Source organism: Schistocerca cancellata, chromosome 1, assembly GCF_023864275.1.
Source record: "Schistocerca cancellata isolate TAMUIC-IGC-003103 chromosome 1, iqSchCanc2.1, whole genome shotgun sequence".
NCBI classification, from domain to species: Eukaryota; Metazoa; Arthropoda; class Insecta; order Orthoptera; family Acrididae; genus Schistocerca; species Schistocerca cancellata.
Genome location: NC_064626.1, coordinates 836285199 through 836312137, shown reverse-complemented (window position 1 = coordinate 836312137; position 26939 = coordinate 836285199). Strand labels below are relative to the sequence as shown.

Below are 26939 nucleotides of genomic sequence, written 5' to 3'. Positions count from 1 at the left end.
ACGCTCTGTGAGTGTTTTAGGAATTTGTTTTGAACCAATGGCCTACAAGGTTGGAGGACACTAGCACACCATGCGGAGTGCAGAAGAGTACAGCAGTAGAGACAGTGACGTAATCAGACAACGATCTCAATGTCGGTTCCACTACACTCCCTGTATAGGAAACGTTATGGCTAACAAAAATTAGTGTACAGGTTCAGGCATAACTATATGTTAGAAACTATGAAAATCTTAGATTTTCGTTATTCAGGTTTATATTTTACTCTAAGTATGACTTTATGACACATAAATCATAGTTTTAATTCGTACAGGACGGTAAAATATTGATATTTGGTGTTCACAACTGAGAAGCGAAATTCCCAACTATTCTAAGGCTCTTCAGTAGTAAGATGGTTGATGAACATGTCTGGAAGTCGATAAAATACAAATAAATTAAATACAATTCAGGCCAGATATATCAATTAAGCTAAAATGCACAATTAAAATGACCAAATAATGGATGGGGATCGGTAAAGAGCAATCAGAAAGAAGTACACAATTAAAACAATTCAATAAGTTCAGAGTATAAAGCACTCTACAGTGGCTGATCAGTTCTGTTCATAAAATCAGATATCACGAGTTCTGCTTCAATTTAATCCGACAGTCATGAACATGTTTAACTACAGATGATGGTTGAATGTACGAAAAAACAGGAGAGATGGAGACGACAGCAGTTCTGAGTGTCAACTGGATATCACTTGCTGGGGTAGCGAGAGTGCACGTGTTTACCTTTCGTCAGCAGTAGCAATGGCTGCTGTCGGCGGGAGATGTGAACATGAGAATCTATTCTAAATTTCTCTCAGCTGTTAAACACCTACCTGATACATTTTCTACGTCTTCGGTGAAGCCGAGACTCCTAGTTGTTCCATAGCTAAGTTAATTTTTCATGGTACACGCTATTTGGCTGAAATAGTGGATACGTCGTTGCCCTAAAATCGTTCGCAAACGTAACTGTCAGTACTCGGTGCAATTCTCCATACAACTGTTCACATAATTACTCTCGCAATCGTCTCAGCGCGGCGCTAGTCACCTTGGTGAAACACTCGACGATTTGCTCTAAGAGAAGAACGAGTTTATCTGTCTGCAGTTTGCCTGTATACAGCTGATGGCCTTGGGTTTTCTTTCTGGATAATCAGAGCGTTCGTATTTTTTATAACTGCACCAATTAGAGTTTCTGTAGCCTATCACAGGTGTCATTTCTTTTGTAGGGCAGAGTTTAACTTCTGCTACGTAATACTGAGATAAACAGCTAGTTTCCACATGGGTTTCTACGCAGTTGGCCGGTTGGATTTCTCCCGATGTTTACCTGCCATCTCCAGCTCATGTTCCTGTAGAAAGGCTTTCTGAATGATCGTCGTTAAAATCAGGGACGAGGCGGCGTATGCTGGCGGTCTGCGCAGTGGCTTGGGCGTATCATTGTGTGCACTGGATGCCCCACTGTGAAGATTTCGGCCTAACATGGCGTCGGTGTTGTCGTCGTAAAATTCCCCTTCCCTCAGAACTGCGTCTCATAGATCAGTTTTAGGAAATTACTTGCACGCAATTACTAGTCTGAATCTTAGTGGTTTATATTCACGAAATGCCGGCTTGCTTATTCGATTTGCCTACCAATAAAATTCGTACGTTTTCACTTAACTGTGTCGAGTGAAATATCGATTTAACTGGAATTGTTTCAGGAATTCAGTGGGAGGTGTGTTATTTGTCTGACACTTTACACCTGTACGTCTGACCAATACATCCTGCTGTTACTGATTCTCTGCCGGCAGCACAATGATCTCTGCCTGCTTTTATACTGGCAAGTCCGTGTATCCTGACATTTAGTGTTCCATTATGCATTACATAGGGCTATCCGGATACTATTGATCATACAGTATGTCTTGTGTAAGGTAGTAGTACCAAGGGAAATACGTTGTATCAAAGTAACACGTATATATACACTGAAGCGCGAAAGAAACTGGTATAGGCATGCACATTCAAATACAGAGATATATAATGGCGCTGTGGTCGGCAACGTCTATATAAGACAACGAGTGTTATATCGGTTACTGCTGCTACATTGGCAGGTTATCAAGATTTAAGTGAGTTTGAACATTCTGTTGTAGATGGCGCATAAGAGCTCCAAGGTAGCGATGAAGTGGGGATTTTTCTATCGAAACGTCATTCATACGGGCTTTCGGAGCCGGAGGCCCACTCGTGTACCCTTGATAACTGCATGACACAAAGCTTTATGCTTTACCTTGCCCAGTCAACTTCGGCGTTGGATTGTTGATGACTGGAAACATATTGCCTCGTAGGACCAGCCTTGTTGCAGACTGTATCAAGTAGATGTATGTGTATGGATATGGATTCTGTCTCATGAATCCATGGACACTGCATGTCAGCAGGGGACTATTAAAGGTGGTGGAGGCTCTGTAATGGCGAGGGTCGTGTGCAGCTGGAATGCTATGGGACCCCTTTTAGTCTAGATAAGACCCGGGCAGATGACAGGTATGTAAGCATCCTGTCTGATTACCTGCATCCATTCATGTCCATTGTGAATTCCGACAGACTTGGGCAATCCATGCAGGACAATGCAACACCCCCACACGACCAAATTTGCTACAGAGTGGTTCCAGGAACACTCTTATGAGTTTAAAGACTTCCGCTGCGCGCCACATTCCCCAGCACGAACATTATTGAACATATCTGGGATGCCTAACAACGTGCTGTTCAGAAGAGATCTCCACTCCCTCGTACTCTTACTGTTTTATGGACAGCCCTGCGGGTTTCATGGTGTCAGTTCCGTCCACCACTACTTCAAACATTAGTCGAGTCCATGCCACGTTGTGTTGCAGCACTTCTGTGTGCTTGCGCGGGCCATACACGATATTAGGCAGTTGTACCCGTTTCTTTGGCTCTTGAGTGTAGGATGCTTGCTGCATGTAATGACAGAGCCTGGCACGAGAGCCCCAGTTGGTAACGTTTACGCGCAAGAGCCGGTTTCGGGCGCCTTGCATTTCAGTTTCAGCACATTTCTAGAATACTTCTGCGAAAAGTTTGAACGACAACGTCAACAAGCCTTAACCACTGCACTTGTCTTTACGTGACTCCGTATATACAAGAATGATCGGACGGACAGGGTGAACAGCAATCTGCGTTTTTGTTTTGCTGATAACAGCGTTGTGTGCGGAAAGGTTAGTGCAGGAGGATACAAGATGACTTACACGAAATTTCTACTTGATGTGATGAACGGTAGCTTGCTCTAAATGTAGAAAAATGTAAGGTAATGCGGATCGGTAGTAAAGACAATATGTAATGTTTGAATACAGCAGTAGGAGCGTGCAGCTCGACACAGTCACGTCGTTTAAATATCTAGCTATAAGGTTGCAAAAAGATATGAAATGGAACGATTACGTAATGATGCTTGAATGGAAGGCTAGTAATCGACTTCAGCTCATTGGGACAATTTTAGGAAAATGTGGTTCATCTGGCAAGGAGGTTGGGTATAGAGCACTAGTGTCGACCAATTCTTGAATACTACTCGAATGTTTGGGATCCCCTCCAGCTCGGATTAAAGGTAGACATCAAAGCAAATCAGAGGTGGGGTGCTGGATTTGTCACCGGTAGTGTAGATTAACACGCGAATATTACGGAGATGCTTCGGGAACTCAAATGTGAATCCCCGGAGGGAAACGTCACTGAGAAAATTTAAAGAATTGACGTTTTAAATTGACTTCAGAGCAATTCTGCTGCCGGCAACGTACATTCCGAGAAAGGACCGGGAAAACAAGAAAAGAGATATTAGGGCTCGTGAAGGGGTATACAGTCGTTTATCCCTCGCTCTGTTTGGAGGAGGAGCAGGAAAGAAAAAGACTAGTAGTGGTAAAACTCCGTCTTGCACCATACGTTGGCTTACGAAGTGTGTATGTAAATTGAGAGTTTTTGGATGCATTTAAAAAAGTGTGTCGTTACATATAAAAAGCACAAATTGCTTCATTTTCTCAGTTGTTACACGAGGAAAGAGTATTAACCATGCAACATAATTACATGGCCCTCTACATACTATCGTTTGCAAAAAAACAATCGACTTGATAACTTGCGCCGTTGACGAAATACAAGGGATCTTATGTCACATGCGACTCATCATATACAGCTGAGTGTAAATCTACTCGTGTAACTTTGTGGATGAAACAAAATGGAAAAGCTTCAGAGAATTAAACCGAATAGTTAATGAGAAAACGGGTCACTTATAGTGCAAAATCTACAAACTGAGAGAAAGGCATCCAAATTTCTGTAAGTAAGTTCATACTTTTGCCGTATGATTCTGACGAAAAACACTCTGCTCAATATTGTCGACCACCGTCATCACCATTATAATCGAGCTACAGCTGTCTCCTTTTTATAGCCTCTTTGGCTTTTCTATTTCTTGTCATGTCCCGCTTCCAGAACCTCCCGAGGTCTTCTTCTCGAAACGCATTGTAAGTTTCTCAAGTACTCTCTGTCAACCTCTCCAATAGAAAATGTAACTAAAGCGCCATAGTTCCTTAAATTTAGTGTCTCCACCCCAAAAATTACAGACAGCACGTGGTTGCGCCACAGCTCCTTTCACTTTCAGACAGTGTTACTGCACCAGAAATGAGAGAAGCTCACCGTTTCACATACAACGCCAGTCAAAATGACAATCACGATATTTATATTGGTATCCTTGTCATTTTCTACGCTAAGGTGATATAAACACAAAAGCCATTCTTTCGTAATCTCTGAGGTTCTTCACACTACATTTATGGCAGCCACCATCTATACTTTCATATGTTGAATACAAATACACATTTTTAAAATTTGCGTTAAAACCTTTGGCTGCTCACTTATGAATTGTACCTCTTGGTTTTGTCACTATTTTATCTGAAAATTACCTTCAGCGTCTACTTGATGTGCTAATCGAATATACTAAAGCGAAGTTTCTTTGTGAAACTCACCACTCCTGTCTCTCAAAGGAATTCAAGAACACAACACTACGTCTACTACAAAGCAGCGAAAATTAGTGCCTTGTAAAGTGTATAGTTTCGGAAAAATGTCCAGTCAGATGAGTCAATGTAGATTTTAATGAGACAAAAAGAGATTATTTCCTTTTCTGAGCTGGCTTTCTCCTTAATACTCTTTTGTGTGCGTTGATCGTATAGCAGTTTATACATTTTTTTTTATTACAGAATTTGGCCAATTGTGGACCGCTTACCACCTAAGATAAAGGTACAATGCTTTTCTTTTTATCTTCTCAGAACTTCTTCATGCGTTGCCTGTTTGACTGCCTCTGTTCATTTCACATGACCCTCCTAGGTTGTTGGACAGGAAATTTTGCAGTATTGAACAATAGGCTGAAACTTTCCCTGTTGTGTCTGGTGTTTTCTGGGACGTTAAGTTTTCTCAAGTCTGTCTTGTCACTTCCAGCCACCTCGTGCTGTTTTTTTTAATTTGGAAGTGAAATTAAAAATTTTCTTCGTTAGCCTTTGTCATTCTTTTCGTAAAATTTTAATCTCTTCTTTCTTATTGGGTCTGTGATTGTTTCATTGTTTCTACATACATCTTTATTTCTCTACTTCGCCCAGTTGTTACCTTTGTTCTTTTGTGGTCCTAAAACTTTTCTAAGTATTTTCCTTTCCTTCTTTTCCAGTTCTTCTTGATCACCGCTTTTATTCAGTGTTACGCATTCGTAACGGTAAAGTGCTTCCGGTTTAATTGCGTTGCGCTATGTTAAATTTTTGCCCACAACGATACTACTCTTTTATTATATCGGTTCTGGGTGAGTTTGTATGCTAATTCCATTTTCTTCGATCTTTCCTTACTTGTGGTGTTATCTAACCCATTTGATTGTATCCATTCTCCCAAATACTTAAACTTCACTTTTTTGACGTTTACATGTAGCGTTTGAGTAATTTTTTTCTGATGTGTTTATGTTCAATGTATTCTGTTTCCTCATATGATATTAGTAATCTGGTTTTAGCTGCAGTTTTGTGAAGTGTTGCTACCTTTATCTGTGCATCTGTTTTGTTCTTAGAAGTTACTGCAATATCGCCAGCAAAAGCGAGACATTTCACCTCATAACTTCCTCTTCCTTTTCCTAGATGGATTCCTTCGATGTTTTTCTCTTGGAGTTCTTTATCCCACTCTCTCATGACCCTGTCTAAGATCAGATTCAAAAGAATTGGTGAGGGCCCATTGCCTTGCCGAACACAAGTGTTAATTCTGAAAGGTTCAGAAACTTCTCCTAGAAATTTAATTTTTGAAATTGTGGTTCAAATATGTCTCTGAGCACTATGGGACTTAACTTCTGAGGTCATCAGTCCCCTAGAACTTAGAACTACTTAAATCTGACTAACCTAAGGATATCACACACATCCATGCCCGAGGCAGGATTCGAACCTCCGACCTTGAAATTATGTTTGTGAGTATCTGTTCGACTAATTTTCTAGTGATTTTGTCGATACCTGCTTCTTTCAATGAGAGGAGTACTGTCTGTCTGTCTACAGTTTCGCATGCTTTTCTTGAAATCAATGAATGTAACGACCGTGTTAAGGCTCCGCATTGCTCTGATCCTGAGGATAGTTTTCAAGATAAAATTTGCTCTGGGCACAATCTATTTTTTCTGAACCCTGCTTGGTACTCGCCTATTGTGTCTTTTGCTTGATCTTCTATCTTATTCAGAAGGGCCTTGGACACAATTTTGTAGGTGACTGGAAGTAGAGAGATAAGCCTCGGTAATTGTTGGTGTTTGTCCTGTTACCCTTCTTATGTAGCGGTTGGTTTATGGCTCCCTGTCGTCCGGTATTCTTTTTTTCTCCCAGAAATATTTAATAACCTCATAAATGGTTTCATCTGCCCGATTCCCTCCAGTTTCCAGATCTCAGCTAATATGCCGTCTTCACCTGGCGCTCTGTTGTTTTACAGCTGGCCAATGTATTGTTCAATTTGATGGAGTGACGGTGGTTCTGAAGGTGGGTTTTTCTTTTGAGGCTGTCTGAAAATTAGTCTCTGTGTTGGTGCCTCGCAGTTTAGATTTTTGAAGTATTTTGCTAGTAACTCGCACTTGTCTTCGTCGTTGATAATCGGTTTGCCTGTTGACTCTCTTAAGTATATAGATACTCATATGGAGAATCGTCTCACTTGTGTGACTAGATTCGTGATTTCCTCTCAGAGAGGTCACAGTTCGTAGCGATAGAAGGTAAATCATCGAGTAGAACAGAAGTGATATCTGGTGTTCCGCAAGGTAGTGTCATAGGACCTCTGCTGTTCCTGATTTACATGAATGATCTAGGTGATAATCTGATTGTTTGCAGATGATGCTGTAATTTGCCATCTAGTAAAATCATCAGACGATCAATTCCAATTTCAAAACGATCTAGAGAGATTTTCTGTATGGTGCGAAAAGTGGCATTTGGCACTAAACAAAGAAAAGTGTGAGATCATCCGCATAGGTACTAGAAAAAATCTGATAAGTTTTGGGTGTACGATAAATCGCACAACTCTAAGGGTTGTCAATTCGACTAAATACCTACGAATTACAAGTACGAACAACTTAAATTGGAAAGATCACATAGATGATATTGTGGGGAAGGCGAAACAAAGACTGCGCTTTGTGGGCAGAACACTTGGAAGATGCGACAAACCCACTAAAGAGACAGCCTACATTACACTTGCCCGTCCTCTGCTGGAATATTGCTGCGCGGTGTCGGATCCTTAACAGGTAGGATTGACGGAGGACATCGAGAAAGTGCAAAGAAGGGCAGCTCGTTTCGTGTTATCGTGCAATAGGGGTGAGAGTGTCTCTGTATGACACGCGAGTTGGGATGGCAGTCACTGAATCAAAGGCGGTTTTCTTTGCGGCGAGATCTATTTACGAAATTTCAATCACCAACTTTGATTTCCCAATGCGAATATATTTTGTTGACACTCACCTACGTAGGGAAAAATGATCATCATAATAAAATAAGAGCAATCAGAGCTCGAACGGAATGGTAGAGAAGTAGTATGAAAATGGTTCGACGAACCCTCTGCTAGGCACTTAAGTGTAAATTGCAGAGTAACCATGTAGATGTAGGTGTAGATGTAGAAGTGCAAGCTTCTCGGCTTGTAACCTGTTTTTCTTCCTTGAAAACTTTGTAGAAGTCCCTAGTGTTGTTACGTCTGAAATTTGTATCTGCTTCCTCTAATCGTTTTTTTGTCATATTTCCGTTTCTCTGTTCGAATAACTTTTGATGTCTGTTTTTTGATCTCATTGAATGTGTTCCAGTTTCTTTCCTTTTTACAGGAGTTCCATTTTTTCCAAGCAGTTAGTCTATGCTCTATCACTTCATCACATATCTTATTCCCCACCTATGTTTCCTTCTTCTTGGTGGTTGTTCTAGTTCTTTCAATGTTTTTGTCATTGCTTCTGTGATTTCATTCTAGTTTCTCATCTTCTTTGCGTGAAGCTTTTTAACGATTTCATTCCTGTTCTCTGACAGAAATTTTGTGTCAATTCTATGGACTATTTTAATTTTAGGATGAAATTTGGCTTTGATTTCGGTTAAAAAGTGGTCCAAATCTATACCTAGTCCTCTTCTGACCCATACGTTCATAATATCTCTATGGTTTTGTTTGGTTATTGCCACATGATCCAGTTGATTTGAGCCTAAATGTGTATTAGGAGAAGACCAGTTCTTCTTTCTCCTAGGTAATTTCCTGAAAAAGGCTGACATTAGTTTTAAGTCAAATTGTCCGCGGAAGTTAATAAGCCTGTCTCCATTCTTATTGGTACGTTTGTGTGCGGGAAAATTTCCTGCTACTGCCTTCTATTTTTCTTCTCTGCCAAACCATGCGCTGAAGTCTCCTACGAGTAGTTTTATGTGGTGTTTTAATATTTTAGGTGTCTCATTTTCTATTGTCTGCCAAAATTGTTCGATGGATTTTTTCTGTTGTCATCGTTGGTAGGTCCATGTGGGTTTATGATGGTGTAGCCCTTGTTTGCTGATATAAACGAGAGAAGTGATATTCGCTCCGACGGAGACGCAAAATTAAGTATGGGTTCTGTTAGATTCTATTTGACCATGAAAGCTATTCCAAGCATAATGATTCTGTGTTTGTTCTTTATGGCCGGTTTTCCTTTATAGATCCTCTAGCCCTCTGATTCAAATATGTTCTCATCACCGTATCTGGTTTCCTGAAGTGCTAGTATGAGTGTGCTGCTTCTGTTTGACAAATCCGTCAATTGTTTAAGTTTCCCAATCTTTAGTAGGTTGTTGATGTTCACTGTGTCTAGCTGATGTTTTCTTCTTAGCTCGTACGGGAGAAGTTCTAGGAAGCTCTGACTGTTTCTTACGTGATGTTCAAGTCTCTCCAGAATCTGACGGCCTTGTTGCATCACTGTTTCCAGCGATGAAGGGTTGTTTACCTCCTGGAGCACTTTTCTGTTCAGTGTTTTTCTTCATGTCTTGGTTGAAAGTAAATTATAAATTATATGAATGAGAAAATTTTAACACGGTTTGATCTTGGAATGTAAAGAATATGCCAAAGCGCATAAAATTGTCTATAAGCTAGAGTAACTTGTACTATTTTTCCCAAGTCTGTGACCTATTAACAAAGACAGCTGATCTTCTTAAGATGCCGAATATTATGGTTATCGACACAACGGTTCCTTTATCGCTTTCTGCTCCGCAGAGGTGGAAGCCGTCCAAATTTAAAATCACGACTGTTGGAGGAAAACATTGGGAAAACTTCAACACTGCTAGTACCAGCAGCGACCTGTAATTTAGCCAGTTTCCTGAGAGAGTGGTATCAAGGGGGAAAAAATTCCACTAGCTTAAGTGTCGCAGGAATTCCGCTCAGAGTCTGGAACAGATGGAGTACCGGCCGCCACTGGATAGTCTACAGACCTGATAGTATCTGCCTAAACAGGTCGCCCTGATCTGAGCGATGAAGGTCGGCATTCCAGGATCAATCTCCGTCTTGTTGGCCTCCGTTTGCAAAATACTCCGCCTACGTCTATTTCAAAGTTTATTGACAAGGAGCATCAATGCGTAAACACGCAGTGTAATTTTGCCTCCTTTCGTTCCTGCACACTGGAATCCCTCACATTTATACAGAAGTAACAAAATTTTCAAGAGGAACTTAGTTCTTGGTCTTAACGTTTTAATTGCTGTACATCATTTACACTTGCCTCCCATTCTCTTCACCCCTCTTCCTCAAATTGCGTTTGCATTGCCGATGGTCATTTATTCAACTAATTAAGAGATCTCACAACATTACGTGTAGAACGTAGCTCCGGCAGTTGCTTTTTCGAGGTAAATGTAAGTGCCGCCTCCCATTGCCGGTCTGTTAGTGACATAAGGAAAGATGCAGTTCACGAAGGACTGGCATGTGACAGGATGAACGTCCCCGATGTATAAACGGTTATTTTACAAACGAGTTTATTTTCTAATAACTGTCATGTTGCCTTAACACGACATGACTATAGAAATACCGTAAACTTAAGGCAAAGGATTTTTCATAGCAACAGGGCCATGTCTCTGCTAGCCCTTGTCGGGAAAGTTAAAAGCAACGACAGAAGTTCTTGTCAGTCTATGCCCGCCGCCACTGGGCTGTGTGTTCTTCTCGTAGTAGCCCCATTGTGCCTTCTTAGTGAAGGCAGTGTCAGCCGGTCGTGTCTCTCCTTCGAGTACGAGAAAACTCCCATTCAAGGATACATGGTCTGATTGGTACTTTGGAGCCATCGACTCCACAAAACGCTGTGAAGCGCAGAAATTAGACTCTGGGTCAACTGCTTACTTCATCGCTCGTCATTAGGTGAGCAAATATTCCACAGACATAAACGACTGTGCCCTACACTGAGTGAAGTCGAAAGGAACTGAACTAGGAATCTATAACTAGATATGGATCATATAGCCTAAAATTTCTTGAAGGGGCATAAGAGGAAAATTGTGTATTTTTAAAGCACACCCTCTATTACCGTTCTGTGGATAGCTGAATTCTAAAAGTTCTAAGATAATTTTCCATGTCACTCCTATGTAAAACACGTGTGAGATCTACACTTGTTCCACTGCTTTGACGATGTCTCCAAACGAGATACAGTAGCTAGAATTTCTCCTATCGTTCCAGCTTCTCATGGGCTCACCTGATAACGCTGTCTACATTCTTCATATTAGGGTGTAAGCACAGAACATGTAAACTGATGAGCATTATCCTTCTGCTTGTCAACCACAAATTGTTCACCATTGGTGCTATAATTCATCTTCCTATTCTCCCAGATTGTCTAGCGCCAATCAGACAACTAGTGTATTATATCCAGACCAGGTGAATTATAGATTATTCCAAGAATATAAAAGCACTGGGGATAATTCTCACTCTACGTTTTTCCAAACATAACTCTAATTCCACAGAAACATTTTCTACTCCTGTTTTCCACATCCTATTCTCTTTTGCACTGAAGAGCCAAAGAAACTGGTACACCTGCCTACTATCGTATAGGGCCCCGCAAGCACGCAGAAGTGCCGCAACACGATGTGACATTGGCTCGACTCATGTCTGAAGTAGTGCTGGAGGGAATTGATACCATGAATCCTGTCCATAAATCCGTAAGAGTACGAGGGGGTGGAGATCTCTTCTGAACGGCACCTTACAAGGCATCCCAGATATGCTCAATAATGTTCATGTCTGGGGAGTTGAATGGTTCGCACACTGACTCGTGTTGATAGCCCAGCGTTGAAATTTGCAGCATCTTGCGGAAGGGTTGCACTTCGTTGAATGATTCTCTTGGTCCCGTTCTTGTAGGAGCTTTTACCGGCTGCAGCGATGTCGGGGATTTGATGTTTTACGGGATTCCCGATATTCACGGTACACTCGTGAAGTTGTCGTACGGAAAATCCCCACTTCATCGCTACCTCGGAGATACTGTGTCCCATCGCTCGTGCGCCGACTGGAACACCACATTCGAAACCACTTAAATCTTGATAACCTGCCATTGTAGCATCACTAAGCGATCTAACAACTGCGCCAGACACTTGTCTTATATAGGCATTACCGACCGCAGCGCCATATTCTACCGGTTTACGTATATCTGTAATTGAATACGCATGCTATACCAGTTTCTTTGGAGCTTCACTGTATATAACGTGCTTTTATAATTTGGTCAACACTTCGGAGCTGAGAATACTTGGTCGTTGTGTATAATTATTTAATGACGTTGCGCCCCCATTTGTGAGAGATATCTTCAGAGGAGAGGCCGTTGTCAACGTATAAAATTATGTACTAGCGTTTCCTCCTCATTTGTCGGAGAATCTTGAGAGTTAATGTTGTCAAAGGCCATTTATCTAGGAAGCTATCTGCCGCAGATGGAGACGAAACGTTAGTAAGTGGTCTTATACGAGGGCTGTCCAGAAAGTAAGTTACGATTGATCGCGAAATGAAAATCACAGTGAAAATCAGAAATGTTTCATTTGTAACAGTTAGCTACACCTTTCAGCTACTTCTCTACGTAGTCGCCGTTCTGACTCAGACATTCGTCGTAGCGTTGTACTTTCCAATACCCTCATCATAGAAGGCAGCCGCCAGTGCTTACCGCCAATTCTCTACGCTGGCCTAAAGCTCGTTGTCTGTGCCAAAATGTTGTCTTCATAGCCAGCGGTTCGTTTGAGCAGAGATGAAACTCAGTGGGAGACAATTACGGGCTTTATTGTGGGTAACCAAACATTTCCAATTGAAACGATGCAGGAACATCTTCATTGCCCCTGCAGAAAGAGGCTGAGAATTGGCCTGAAGAAGAACCCGCACGGCAGTTATGTAATGTTGGTTGCATATCTTCAGGGGAAAATTCTCGCCAGGCCCTGGTACGTGGCGGGAGACACTATTTTCTATAACATCTTTATGCGCTCACTAAGAGCTCAGGTATGAAAAGAGCGACATAATTCCACCTAGAGTCATACTAGAGACACTGCCCAACACATCTTTGCAAAGCTTTATCAGATTTTCATAGTCGTTTCCGTTTCGCGACCGATCGTAACTTACTTTCTGGTCAGCCCTCGTACATCAAACTGGTCCTCTCAGCCCGGAAGCCTTAACTGAAGTGAACACTGTTCGCGAAAGCCATCATTATGTATTTACCTTTCGTTTCACAAGCTTAATTTCAGTATTTACTTTTGATGTTACTCTTCTGCATTCACTTATGGACTTCCTTGTTTATAATGAATTGTAGTATTCATCTTAAATTTGGGCTAAAATTTAATTAGGGCTGATTTATTAAGCTCTCTGCTGTCTGTTTCACGAATCCCTTGCAGGCTAGACGACAGTTACTTGCTTCTTACGCACTTCTGTCAGGCTAGTTTCCATCCACCCTTTTGGTGTAACCTTCTGGCGTTATACAGAAAAAATTAATGAACTACTTATTTTTCCTTTTTGTGTAAAGAACAGAGCAGTAAGGGCTTTGCGAGGAAGGTTTAGCGTTAAGAATCCATTAATGACGGGATAGTTAGTGAGGCCATAAGATCACAATGAAAGAGAGGATGGGGAAGGATATTGGTTATATCATTTTCAAAGGTAGCGCTGTAGCATTTGCGTAAACGATTTAGGGTAACCACAGAAAATTTAAATCTGAAAGGACGAGCAGGAATTAGAGCATCACTCTTCTCGTATACGAGTCCAATGCGCTGGCAACTAACACCATTGTGTGTAGTCGATAACCCAATACGATTTGCGGATCTCTCAAAATAGGTTAATAGTCTTACGTACCTACTATTTCATTTACCTCTATAGCATTACTTATTACCGATAACAGGGTTTCCAGTTAAGTGAGGTATACCCAACCATATATACACTCCTGGAAATTGAAATAAGAACACCGTGAATTCATTGTCCCAGGAAGGGGAAACCTTATTGACACATTCCTGGGGTCAGATACATCACATGATCACACTGACAGAACCACAGGCACATAGACACAGGCAACAGAGCATGCACAATGTCGGCACTAGTACAGTGTATATCCACCTTTCGCAGCAATGCAGGCTGCTATTCTCCCATGGAGACGATCGTAGAGATGCTGGATGTAGTCCTGTGGAACGGCTTGCCATGCCATTTCCACCTGGCGCCTCAGTTGGACCAGCGTTCGTGCTGGACGTGCAGACTGCGTGAGACGACGCTTCATCCAGTCCCAAACATGCTCAATGGGGGACAGATCCGGAGATCTTGCTGGCCTGTCGCGACACCACTGGAGGCGGGCTGCACGATGTTGGGGCGTGAGCGGAAGACGGCCTAACGGTGTGCGGGACCGTAGCCCAGCTTCATGGAGACGGTTGCGAATGGTCCTCGCCGATACCCCAGGAGCAACAGTGTCCCTAATTTGCTGGGAAGTGGCGGTGCGGTCCCCTACGGCACTGCGTAGGATCCTAAGGTCTTGGCGTGCATCCGTGCGTCGCTGCGGTCCGGTCCCAGGTCGACGGGCACGTGCACCTTCCGCCGACCACTGGCGACAACATCGATGTACTGTGGAGACCTCACGCCCCACGTGTTGAGCAATTCGGCGGTACGTCCACCCGGCCTCCCGCATGCCCACTATACGCCCTCGCTCAAAGTCCGTCAACTGCACATACGGTTCACGTCCACGCTGTCGCGGCATGCTACCAGTGTTAAAGACTGCGATGGAGCTCCGTATGCCACGGCAAACTGGCTGACACTGACGGCGGCGGTGCATAAATGCTGCGCAGCTAGCGCCATTCGACGGCCAACACCGCGGTTCCTGGTGTGTCCGCTGTGCCGTGCGTGTGATCATTGGTTGTACAGCCCTCTCGCAGTGTCCGGAGCAAGTATGGTGGGTCTGACACACCGGTGTCAATCTGTTCTTTTTTCCATTTCCAGGAGTGTATTTTAAAGTTTATGGGTATGCAACCGAGTTAATGTTGGCATTCTTACACGATTTTTCAATAGTTTCCATCGTTGTCTTCCATAAGAGTCAAGAGTAGGTTATGTTTTGTAGCTTACTGTTTGGGCTCCACCACAACTGTGAGAACGACCGTTCTTTTATGAAACATCTGAATACAGGAATTCATGACTAGCTCAGTTTCTCATCTGGTTGTGAGATTTCATGAACCAGTTGGTGGTGGCAAAAGTTATTCTGGCATCTATTTTTTGAAATCACTTGGCTATACTCTTTGAAATGACTCCTTGACGTTGTTAGATATGTAGGTTGTATGTTCACGTGCGAGGTGGCCTTGTTGGTTTTTTTGATTTTGCTTTTTGTTGTGTATTATCTAAGTGCATCTATTTCATGTTCATGACTGCCACTGTTATGTGCAATGTATTTGATTGCGATAATATTCGTCTCATTGTCTGCAGCAATAAGTCGGAACTTCTGCGCCTTGCATGCGACAGCTCTGAGTAGAGTTAGTTTATGTGAGTTGCTATGTGAGGAGAGGTTATTAATGACAGTGTCTGTGTTTGTTAGCTTTCTGTGCACATTGATGTTCAGGGTATTGTTTGTATTAGTTTTTTTATGTCTAAAAATTTATTTCGTTGTCTTTCTCGAGTTCTATGGTGGCGTGGATGTTTTTGTGTAAATCATTGATCCTACTTAACAAAGTTTATGTTTCTTCTTCAGTCTCATTATATACCATAATTGTGTCATCTGAATATTTGCAGTACCGCACAGTTTCCTGGGTGATGTCATCTTTGTTGTTCAAAAGTTTATTTTCAGGGTGGTAATGAAATTTTTTGAAATTGACTAGCCACTACTAGGCCGACACCCTTCTTAAGTAAGTGTGCTAGTGATGACTAGTGGAATGCCATGCTCGTTGCTATTACAGAATGAAATTATCAGTAAGCTATCGCCCAATATAGCCACTGCACGCAAAGGGCAACTTGCCTAATGAAGAAAGTTATAGGATCTTGAAACAGAGCTCATGTCTACCTTTAACGGAATTTTATTTACTCTTGAGTTTCACAAAGACTAATCAAAAGTTATCAAAGAACAAAAAAAATGAGTTACTGAATTATTCTAACAAGGGTGACGCTAACATTGTAGGAGATATCAGACGAAAGGGAGAGTGCATGGAGAATGAAGCACCAGGCTATCCTTATCTGTGCAGCTCACGGATACAAGATTAAAGAAACAAAATATAAACTGGAATTAAATTAGGGTGTTGTTGTTGTTGTGGTCTTCAGTCCTGAGACTGGTTTGATGCAGCTCTCCATGCTACCCTATCATGTGCAAGCTTCTTCATCTCCCAGTACTTACTGCAACCTACTCCTTCTGAATTTGCTTAGTGCATTCATCTCTTGGTCTCCCTCTACGATTTTCACCCTCCACGCTGCCCTCCAATGTTAAATCTGTGATCCCTTGATGCCTCAGAACGTGTCCTACCAACCGATCCCTTCTTCTAGTTAAGTTGTGCCACTAACTTCTCTTCTCCCCAATCCTATTCAATACTTCCTCATTAGTTATGTGATTTACCCATCTAATCTTCAGCATTCTTCTGTAGCACCACATTTCGAAAGTTTCTATTCCCTTCTTGTCCAAACTATTTATCGTCCATGTTTCACTTCCATACATGGCTACACTCCATACAAATAATTTCAGAAACGACTTCCTGACACTTAAATCTATACTCGATGTTAACAAATTTCTCTTCTTCAGAAACGCTTTCCTTGCCATTCCCAGTCTACATTTTATATCCTCTCTACTTCGACCATCATCAGTTGTTTTGCTCCCCAAATAGCAAAACTTCTTTACTACTTTAAGTGTCTCATTACCTAATCTAATTCCCTCAGCATCACCCGACTTAATTCGACTACATTCCATTATCCTCGTTTTGCTTTTGTTGATGTTCATCTTATACCCTCCTTTCATGACACTGTCCATTCCGTTCAACTGTTCTTCCAAGTCCTTTGCTGTCTCTGACAGAATTGCAATGTCATCGGCGAATCTCAAAGTTTTTGTTTCCTCTCCATGGATTTTAATTCCTACTCCGAATTTTTATTTTGTTTCCTTTACTGCTTCCTCAATATACAGATTGAATAACATCGGGGAGAGGCTACAACCTCGTCTCATTCCCTTCCCAACCACTGCTTCCCTTTCATGCCCCTCGACTCTTATAACTGCCATCTGGTTTCTGTACAAATTGTAAATAGCCTTTCGCTCCCTGTATTTTACCCCTGCCACTTTTAGAATTTGAAAGAGAGTATTCCACTCAACATTGTCAAAAGCTTTCTCTGAGTCCAAAAATGCTAGAAATGTAGGTTTGCCTTTCCTTAATCTTTCTTCTAAGATAAGTCGTAGGGTCAATATTGCCTCACGTCTTCCAATATTTCTACGGAATCCAAACTGATATTCCCCGAGGTAGGCTTCTACCAGTTTTTCCATTCGTCTGTGAAGAATTTGTGTTAGTATTTTGGAGCTGTAACTTATCAAACTAATAGTTCGGTAACTTCCACATCTGTCAACACCTTCTTTCTTTGGGATTGGAATTATTATATTATTCTTGAAGTCTGAGGGTATTTCGCCTGTCTCATACATCTTGCTCACCAGATGGTAGTTTTGTCAGGTCTGGCTCTCCCAAGGCCGTCAGTAGTTCTAATGGAATATTGTCTACGCCCGGGGCCTTGTTTCGACTCTGTCAAACTCTTCACGTAGTATCGTATCTTCCATTTCATCTTCATCTACATTCTCTTCCATTTCCATAATATTGTGCTCAAGTACATCGCCCTTGTATAGACCCTCTATATACTCCTTCCACTTTTCTGCTTTCCCTTCTTTGCTTAGAACTGGGTTTCCATCTGAGCTCTTGATGTTCATACAAGTGGTTCTCTTATCTCCAAAGGTCTCTTTAATTTTCCTGTAGGCAGTATCTATCTTACCCCTAGTGAGATAAGCCTTTACATCCTTACATTTGTCCTCTAGCCATCCCTGCTTAGCCATTTTGGACTTCCTGTCGATCTCATTTTTGAGACGTTTGTATTCCTTTTTGCCTCCTTCATTTACTGCATTTTTATATTTTCTCCTTTCATCAATTAAATTCAATATCTCTTCTGTTACCCAAGGATTTCTACTAGCCCTCGTCTTTTTACCTACTCGATCCTCTGCTGCCTTCGCTACTTCGTCCCTCAAAGCTACCCATTCTTCTTCTACTATATTTCTTTCCGCCGTTCCTGTCAATTGTTCCTCTATGCTCTTCCTGAAACTCTGTACAACCGCTGGTTCTTTCAGTTTATCCAGGTCCCATCTCCTTAAATTCCCACCTTTCTGCAGTTTCTTCAGTTTTAATCTACTCGTGGGCGCCAGGTGCTAGTTGGTATGATGCACGATGCAATCTCATTGAATAAACAATATTTGTGAAGTTGAGCGGAACCGACATTCACACGGAAGCTAAGTGACAATGTGGTATCTGGGCCTTTGAAGTTAGTGCAGAAAGGCAAAAATGTCATGTTCAAATTATCCCAAGTCAGACGCAAACTTCTCTGTCCAGCACGTGGACAGACGCCGGCTGTGTTAACACATATGCAGGGGAGCGAGTCACAGTCTGGTTCCCGCTAGTGTTGCTCAATATCCTAGGGAGGCATCATTGACCTAATGAGATTCACAAACTGCCCTCTGATGACAAAGGAGGCCAGATGTGACAAGAATGTCATAGCCTGTTTATACATTTTGCCATTGAATGTGAGATGGTTGTGGGATAGCACAAGATCTAGTAATTCCGTTAGTTCAACTATTTCTGCTGTGGACATTTTTTGTTAGTTTAGTAAGTTGTATTCAATTACGTCTAAAGATTAATGTTCACAGTAAGCTCATTATTACAGTAGAGTACTAATTATTTCCTTCGACGAATGGGGTTAGTTTGTGCGAGCAGAAATTGTGAACTGGCAGTAACTAATTGACTACTGAATTCTACGATCGGAAAAGACTCTTTTTAAGCAGTAGTGTGTGTGTGTGTATGCTTACGGTGAGACTAGTATTCTAGCATAAAAGAAAAAGAAATCATTTATCACTGACTCTACAATGTAACCCCCAGTTCTTAAGTTTCAACAAGGAAACGCATTTTGCATTGTTAAGATCTTCGTTTAAAACCCATCTAAGTGTAAAATGTAGAGCAATGCATGGGTTAACTGTTTATAAGCAGAAAATGTTTTAATGAATTACTTTATTCTGAAGCATGAAGAAACCATTTTCCTCAAATATGTTGTTTTATAATCTTGAGCGTTCTTCATAGTAGGATCTGAGGAGTACCTTGTGTGTCGATGTATTGATAGAAATAATTCACAGATGTCATTTGATTTTATCGTGCACTGCTCCATGTTTCAGCGGACCTACCATCTCCGTGTCGAGCACAAACAAAGAGCTGGGGAGGCAGTGGTACGTGGTGACACTCAGCTCTGAGCTGGTGCCTGGACACGTGTACCAGCTGGAGCTGCCCTTCTCTGGCAGGCTTGTGCGCGACCGCTCTGCCGGCTTCTTCGTCAACAGCTACGAGGCGCACCGCTCACATGAGCCCAGGTAAGGGCTGAAGAAACTGCTGGTGCATGTTTTGCTCACATATCTATCAATGGACTATACACCATCCAACATCTCCCACAGTCAGGATCCTAACCCATGATAACCAAAAATATATCATTTACCGCCAACTGCACAACGACTTCTTGTAACAAGCACTTCACTTAGTTCTAGAAGCAACTCAACTGCATGTCTCATTATTAAGACTGTATTGCGTGTGTGTGTGTGTGTTTTGAATCGAGGCCGGCCGAAGTGGCCGAGCGGTTCTAGGCGCTCCAGTCTGGATCCGCGCGACCGGTACGGTCGCAGGTTCGAATCCTGCATCGGGCATGGATGTGTGTGATGTCCTTAGGTTAGTTAGGTTTAAGTAGTTTTAAGTTCCAGGGGACTGATGACCTCAGTAGTTGAGTCCCATAGTGCTCAGAGCCATTTGAACCATTTTTTGAAACGAGGACCTAGACAGAGAGGCTTCAGTGGTTCACAACCTGACAACAGGTCACAGCTGTCCACCCACCCCACCGCTCCCCCCCCCCTTCCCCCGGGAACTTCTCATACCAGACGAGTGTAACCTCAAATGTTTGCGTGGTAGAGTAATTATGGTGTACGCGTACGTGGAGACAGTGTCTACGCAGCAATGGTCGACGTAGTGTAATTGAGACAGAATAAGGGGAACCAGCCCGCATTCGCAGAGACAGATGGAAAACCGCCTTAAAAACCATCCAGAGGCTGGCCGGCACACCTGACCTCGACACTAATCCGCCAGACAGATTCGTGCCGAGGAGCGGCACGTCTTCTCCACTCGTGAAGCAGCGCATTAGAGCGCGCGGGTAGCCGGGCGGGCAAGTTAAGCTGTAACTCATAGTACCAGTAAGATCATTCAATGTTACTTGCGAAGCACATGGAATAAAGTATAATGGTGAATGGTGTAGGAGTACCACATTCATCCTTGTAGTTAATGGTGGTAAAACTCGATTTCTCTTGTCAAGTGTCCAAAATCATATTATCTTAATAATCAGTTGTATCACAATAGTACAATTACTTGCGCATATTGTAAGGTGTCAGGCAAATCCAACACTTTCCATGAAAACCCTGACATGATAAGCAAATCCAGTAGTATGTCACATAGCTCCGAATAAATCGTGACATTAAATTAACCAAAGTAATACGAGTAACGAGTGAGCAAATGGAATACCACAGACTAACACAAGAATGCCTAAATGCATGTCATACCTTCCCACCGAGAGACAGACACAGTTCTGAGGAGAGAAACGAGAACAGAAGCCAAGAGCAGAACCGTGTTAAGCTAGAAGGCCCTACGATAAGGGACGGACTGGACAGCCACGTCGCCAGCTAACCACTAGGACCACCCCAGCTGCAAGTTTTAGCGTGAGACTTTTTCGCGTCTCTGTTACGTCAGGACCACCCCCCAGCCCATGTTAAAAGCTAGGGCCCTCCAGAAGAACATTATAGATCTTACGATAACACAAAAAGGGCCACCCCCCAGCCGCAAGTTTTAGCGTGAGACTTTTTCGCGTTTCTGTTACGTTAGGACAGCCCCCCAGCCCATGTTAAAAGATGGAGCCCTCCAGAAGAACAGTAGAGATCTAACGATAACACTAAAGGACCACACCAGCTGCAAGTTTTAGCGTGAGACTTTTTCGCATCTCTGTTACGTTGCAAACTTTAAAAACATTGCCCCATCACGAAAAGTATTACGTTTCTCATTGGATAGACAGAATTTTTGTAGGCGGAGCTTAAGGTTAACATTGAGACCCTGATTGGTCAGATGAAAACACAGCCAGATAGTTTTTTTTAAACCAACTTCGGTATATTGTAGTAAGGAGAAGTTAGGGGAGAGTTGCTTCCGAGACGGCGAGATGAGCGGAGCTGTGCTGCCCACCGCCCCCTGACGAACACCAACAAGGTGATGAACGCATGCGATGCTGCATAACATCGCATAAAGCTTCACTCAGAACTGCAGAAGTCTCATCTTTTACACCCCCTTTTTGCGTAATACTAGTGTCGATCGTCAATTAAAGCTCATGGTGTTCATATTTGCCACTTGAAGTAAAAATCTGAAACGCGATGATTTTTTTGTTATATAGTTATTGTGAAGCCACATCAGCCACTGTAATTTACGACAAGTTAGATAAGTAATTAAAGATAATTGAGGGTCACTGTAGACCATTTTGATAGTTTTCTCTTTTGTGAAACTTAATTTGAACCTAGATTATAGATGTGATATGGCATAGTTCATCCTTCAATCCATTGTAGAACTTGGAAACCTATTGGTTTTTACCATCCTGTATTAAAACATTTCCTTTTATCAACAGTGCAATTTATAAACAATGTTTTGCGAGTAGAATAAAATTTCCAATGGTAAACTTAACTGTTTTTTTTCGACGTTATTTTACCAGCTAACTAAAAATAGGAAAGCCTTGAACCCCTTCTACTAAATTTAGTTAGTATTAAGATTCTTTTACAGGGAGTGCAGTGGAGCTGACGCTGAAATCATTAAGTATTTGGTTATATCATCGCTAGTCTCACTGAACTCTTCTGAATTCTACATGTCATGTGTGGTCTGATGTCTCCTTACCGGCAACAGGTCCCAGGTTCAAACTAGTCAATTCCCTAAAAAACACGCTCAGAGCGTCGTTGCGCGAAAGTGGTAGGGAGACACGATATAGAACAAACAGACACCACACAGAATGTTAGAATATGAAATGAAATAAATGCTGCCTTTTAAGAAGTGAGATGATAATTCAGAACTATCGAATCATCAAAAGACCACCTAACAAGAGGCTCTTTGCTTTTCATGCACTTCCTCTCATTTGCAGGAACAACGGAATTCTGTGCTGTTATGATTGCAATTTATACTGTCAGTGAGAAAACAAGAGAGGAGTCCTGTTGAGTGCAAGCAGTAAATGAACTGTTACAGCAGGACTATTGAGTAAGAGGATAAAACCTAAAATTTCGACTTACGCGTCCTCAGTCATCTATCTTGCGATTTGTTGTGTGAGGTGAACACGTTGTTACTTCCTTGAAAAGTTTCCTCATCAATTTATTTTGAACCATCTTCAAACAAGGAGAAGAGACGAGATCATTCATTTAAACTATCCTGAATTTTCTGTTTATAGTACTTGACATAAATCCATTATCTGTTTAGTATCCTGGAATGTTTGGTTGTTTATTATTTTTGTGATAAAAGAACCATTAGAATTTTCACTCATTCGCCGCCTTGCCTCTATTACTTAAAATGTAACTGATCAGACGTGCTTGCGATACGGTTTTTCCATATTACAGAGACGGGACAAGTACGTGTAGGTATGACACATGGGTGGCATATCTCTATGCTTCGTAAGACAAATTCAGTTTCTTATTTCACTTCAAATAAAACAACAAGTCAAAGTAAAATAATAACTCTGCATTGATTGATGCTATGCATGTTTTCTGTTATCAAGCATCAAAATCTTTTTGGGACTTTGCTGTACCATAGTTACGAGTATTTTTCGGTAAGTTAATTATCCTTCCTCACATATCGAAATAAATCTTTGATTATTACTTTGAATCTTCACAGTATGAATGTTATGCTATTGCATGCCTTCATTCTTCAGTCTTACGAGTATGCTTTTTCTTTTCAACCATACATGTTTCAACGATGTTACGCCATCAGCAGTTAGATTCCCTTTATTTTAGTTAACTGGACATTTTGTTGTTAGAGTAATATCAACTGAAAGTGGCCGAAATTTTCCAGTGATTGTGTAACAGCACGGAAACACGAATGGGAGGAAAAAACAAGAAACTGAGTTTTGTGCAAGGCAGACTAATTGAAACGCATTTATTGTACATGCAAAGATGGGCACAAACAGCTAGCTTTCTTAAAGAACAATCATCTCAAGCTAAATATTCTTCAACTACTGCTTCTCTTTTTTAGTAAAACTAAAAACTGTGTTAAGTACACACCATTTGTTTATTCACTGATTTTAATTGATATGATACATTAAAAATTTTGTGAAATGTTTATTCAAAGACGACTACAAGTCACAAAATTTGTTGAGTTACGTAAATCATTTAATAAAGTAACATATTTTGAGGTACAAATCTCATCTTCAGGCTGCAAATACAAAAAAAATTTGAAAATAGTAAACATATATTGAAATCAATCTTCACAGTCTTGGAATATGCTGTGGCCATCCTGCAGGGAAAGAGACAGATAACTTCATATGAGGCAATATTTACTTCGTTGGCCTTCTGTTCACATAAAAAACATTAAATACTCACTGACTTTGTGCATAAGAAATGCACGTCTTGCTGTGTGTTCAATTTCATCCATTGCTATCGTTCCTTGAATCTTATGAACTACTGTTTATAAACTTGCAAGGAAAATTAAAGCATTTCAACAGAGTTAACTCTGCAGTGCAGCAGAAACAAGATGGCGGGCAAAGCAAGTCTTGTTTCGATTTAACTATCGATGTGTCGATGCTGGTGTTATCTGTCACTTGCTATTTATTTTGCATACCTTGATGATGGATCTCTGTTGTTGGTCGACGAAATATACACTTACAGCAAGGAAGACGGTGATAATTTGATGTTAATAAGGAAAGTATAAAAATTATTTTAAAGAAACAGTAAGATTTTGCTTTTGGAACACAGATTCATATATATGTTTTTAATTGTTGTGTACTTTCCATTTTAATAGACCTGATTAGTAGATGGCGAGATTTTGAAATCGGTAATTTCATTGAGGATCTCGTTTTTCCACACTGGAGCTCAATAAAAGATTAAAAAAGCGCTTCAATAAAAGATATTTTTTATTCAAAAGAGGAGAAACTCAGAGATTAATAATAAAGAACACAACAGCTTGAGGGTTACAGGACCAACAAAAAACCCTAAAATTAATTTAGCCATCAGACCTGTTGAAACCTTTATGAACCATCCAAGTACACAGGTATCAGAAACTTACATTACATCTTACAAAACCAATATATGCCGAGGTGACGAAAGTCATGGGATACCTCCTAATAGCGTGTCGGACCTCCTATTGCCCGGCGTAGTGCAGCAGCTTGATGTGGCAAGTTGATGAAAGTCCCCTGCAGAAATACTGAGCCATGGTCTCCCTATAGCCATCCATAATTCCGAAAGTGTTGCCAGTGCAAGATTTTGTGCATGAACTGATCTCTCAATAATCTCTCATAAATGTTCGATGGGATTCATGTCGGGCAACCTGGGTCGCTAAATCATTTCTGCGACTGTCCAGAATGTTCTTCAAACCAATCGCGAATAACTGCGGTCCGATAACAAGACATCGTTGTTTGGGAACATGAAGTTTAGGAGTGGCTGCAAATGGTCTCCAGGTAGCCGAACATAGCCATTCCGTCAATGATCGTTTCAGTTGGACCAGAGGACGCAATACATTCCATGTCAACACAACCCACACCATAATGGACCCACCACCAGCTTGCACAGTGCCTTGTTGAGAATTTGGATTCATGGCTTCATGGGAACAGCGCCACACTCGAACCCTACTATCAGCTCTTTCCAACTAATATCTGGACTCATCCGACGAGGCTACGGTTTTTCATTCGTCTATGGTGCAACCGATATGGTCACGAGCCATGGAGAGGGGCACTAGGCGATGTCGTGCTGTTAGCAAAAGGCACTCGAGTCAGTCGTCTGGTACCACAGTACGATAACGCCAAATTTCGCCGCATTGTACTAACGTCTACATTCGTCGTACGTCTCACATTGGTTTCTGCTGTTATTTCACGCAGTGTTGCTTGTCTGTTAGCACTGACAACTCTATGCAAAAGCCGCTGCTCTCAGTCGTTAAGTGAAGGCCGTCGGCTACTGTGTTATCCGTGGTGAGAGGTGACGCCTGAAATTTGGTACTCTCGGTACACTCTTGACACTGTAGATCTCGGAATATTGAACTCCCCAACGATTTCCGAAATGGAAAGTTCCATGTATCTAGCATTCCGTGTTAAAACTATGCTAATTCCCATGATGCGGCCATAATCATGTCGGAAACCTTTTCACATGAACAATCCGAGTACTAATGACAGCTTGGCCAAAGCATTGAATTTTTATACGTTGTGTACGCGATAACGGCACTATCTGTATACATGCATACCACTATCCCACGACGTTTGTCACCTCACTGTAAATTTTAAACCTCTCATTTTTCCTCTTCTTTTTTTTTTGCCTTTGTCCTGCATCTGCTCAGGGTCAGCGTTGATGCTATCAGACTTGGCTTGGTTAATTTAAGGGTTGGCCAAATGCCTTTCGAGTTGTCACACCGTAACTCCCCGGTACGGAATACGTATTCCCCAACTGTCTGGGTATAGTGTTATCATGTGCAAGTATGCGAACATTTTCTAAATATTTAAACCGCATCCAGGCTGGATGGGGCTTCGTCACTGTCGTCGATCCGCCGGCGGATTCGATTCTGGGTCGGCGCACCTGCCTGAATCCAGGAAGTGGCGCGTTAACGTTCTCGACTGTTCCGGCAATTTAAATGTCAAACCTCCTATGCATTAAAAAGTAGCTACCGACCAACTCAAGGCATGAAAGTGCTTCAGATCCCAGTCAATACAAAACTTATTTGTCTAGTGTAGCAAGTTCATACGGCAGAATACCCATCAAAGAATCCAGTGACATAATTAGATACAATTTATTAAAATAACGAACACTGTCCACAGCTGAAGTAGTTGAACTAACAGAGCTATTAGATTTTCTTCTCTTCCACTATTTTTCCACATTCAGTGGTAAATGTGTAAACAGGATGTGGACCTAGTAATTTCTATTCCGCTCAGTGGGATCACTGCAGAAATTTTCATTAATCATCTGGAAAACAAATTTTTTGAGAACAAAAGTAACATCAACCAGAAAATTGTGAAGTACTGCAGATATGTAGATGACACATTCATGGTACATAATAGGACTGGAGAAGAAACAGTAGATTCAGTAGTTCACACTAAAACATCCACTTCCCCACAGAACCCCAGAAAGACATTAAAATAATTTTTAAGAGACAACAACTAACACAAACCACACCCTGAACCGAAACGTCAATGTACACAGACAACCAAGAAACTCGGACACTGCCCTCCCTCCCCCCTCCCCCCCTCTCACTCATACATACACCACATACACATCCCAACTCACAAAAACTAGCTGCATTCACAGCTTTTTCACGCAGTGCATAGAAATTCTCACTTACTGCTGCAGACTATGAGCCAGAAATCAACACATGCAAATTCAATAACAATGGCTATCATGAACATGGAATAAATACACTTTCACAACACATAACAAAAACGAAAGAAAGCAAACCTACAAGGTCACCACCTACAAAACATAGCAAAACAATGTATTAGCGGACATTTCAAACAAAATAGCCAAGCTGTTTAAAAACACAGATATC

General features: G+C 41.6%; 1 protein-coding gene across 1 annotated transcript in view; it reads left to right on the top strand.

Moving 5' to 3' along the window:
* LOC126188762 (aminopeptidase N-like) overlaps window positions 1–26939 on the top strand; it is a 233358-nt gene that overhangs the window by 55036 nt on the left and 151383 nt on the right. Inside the window, exon 3 of the mRNA XM_049930375.1 lies at window positions 19328–19519. Within this exon, the coding sequence (XP_049786332.1) occupies window positions 19328–19519 (192 nt within the window). The remainder of the gene's footprint in view (window positions 1–19327; window positions 19520–26939) is intronic.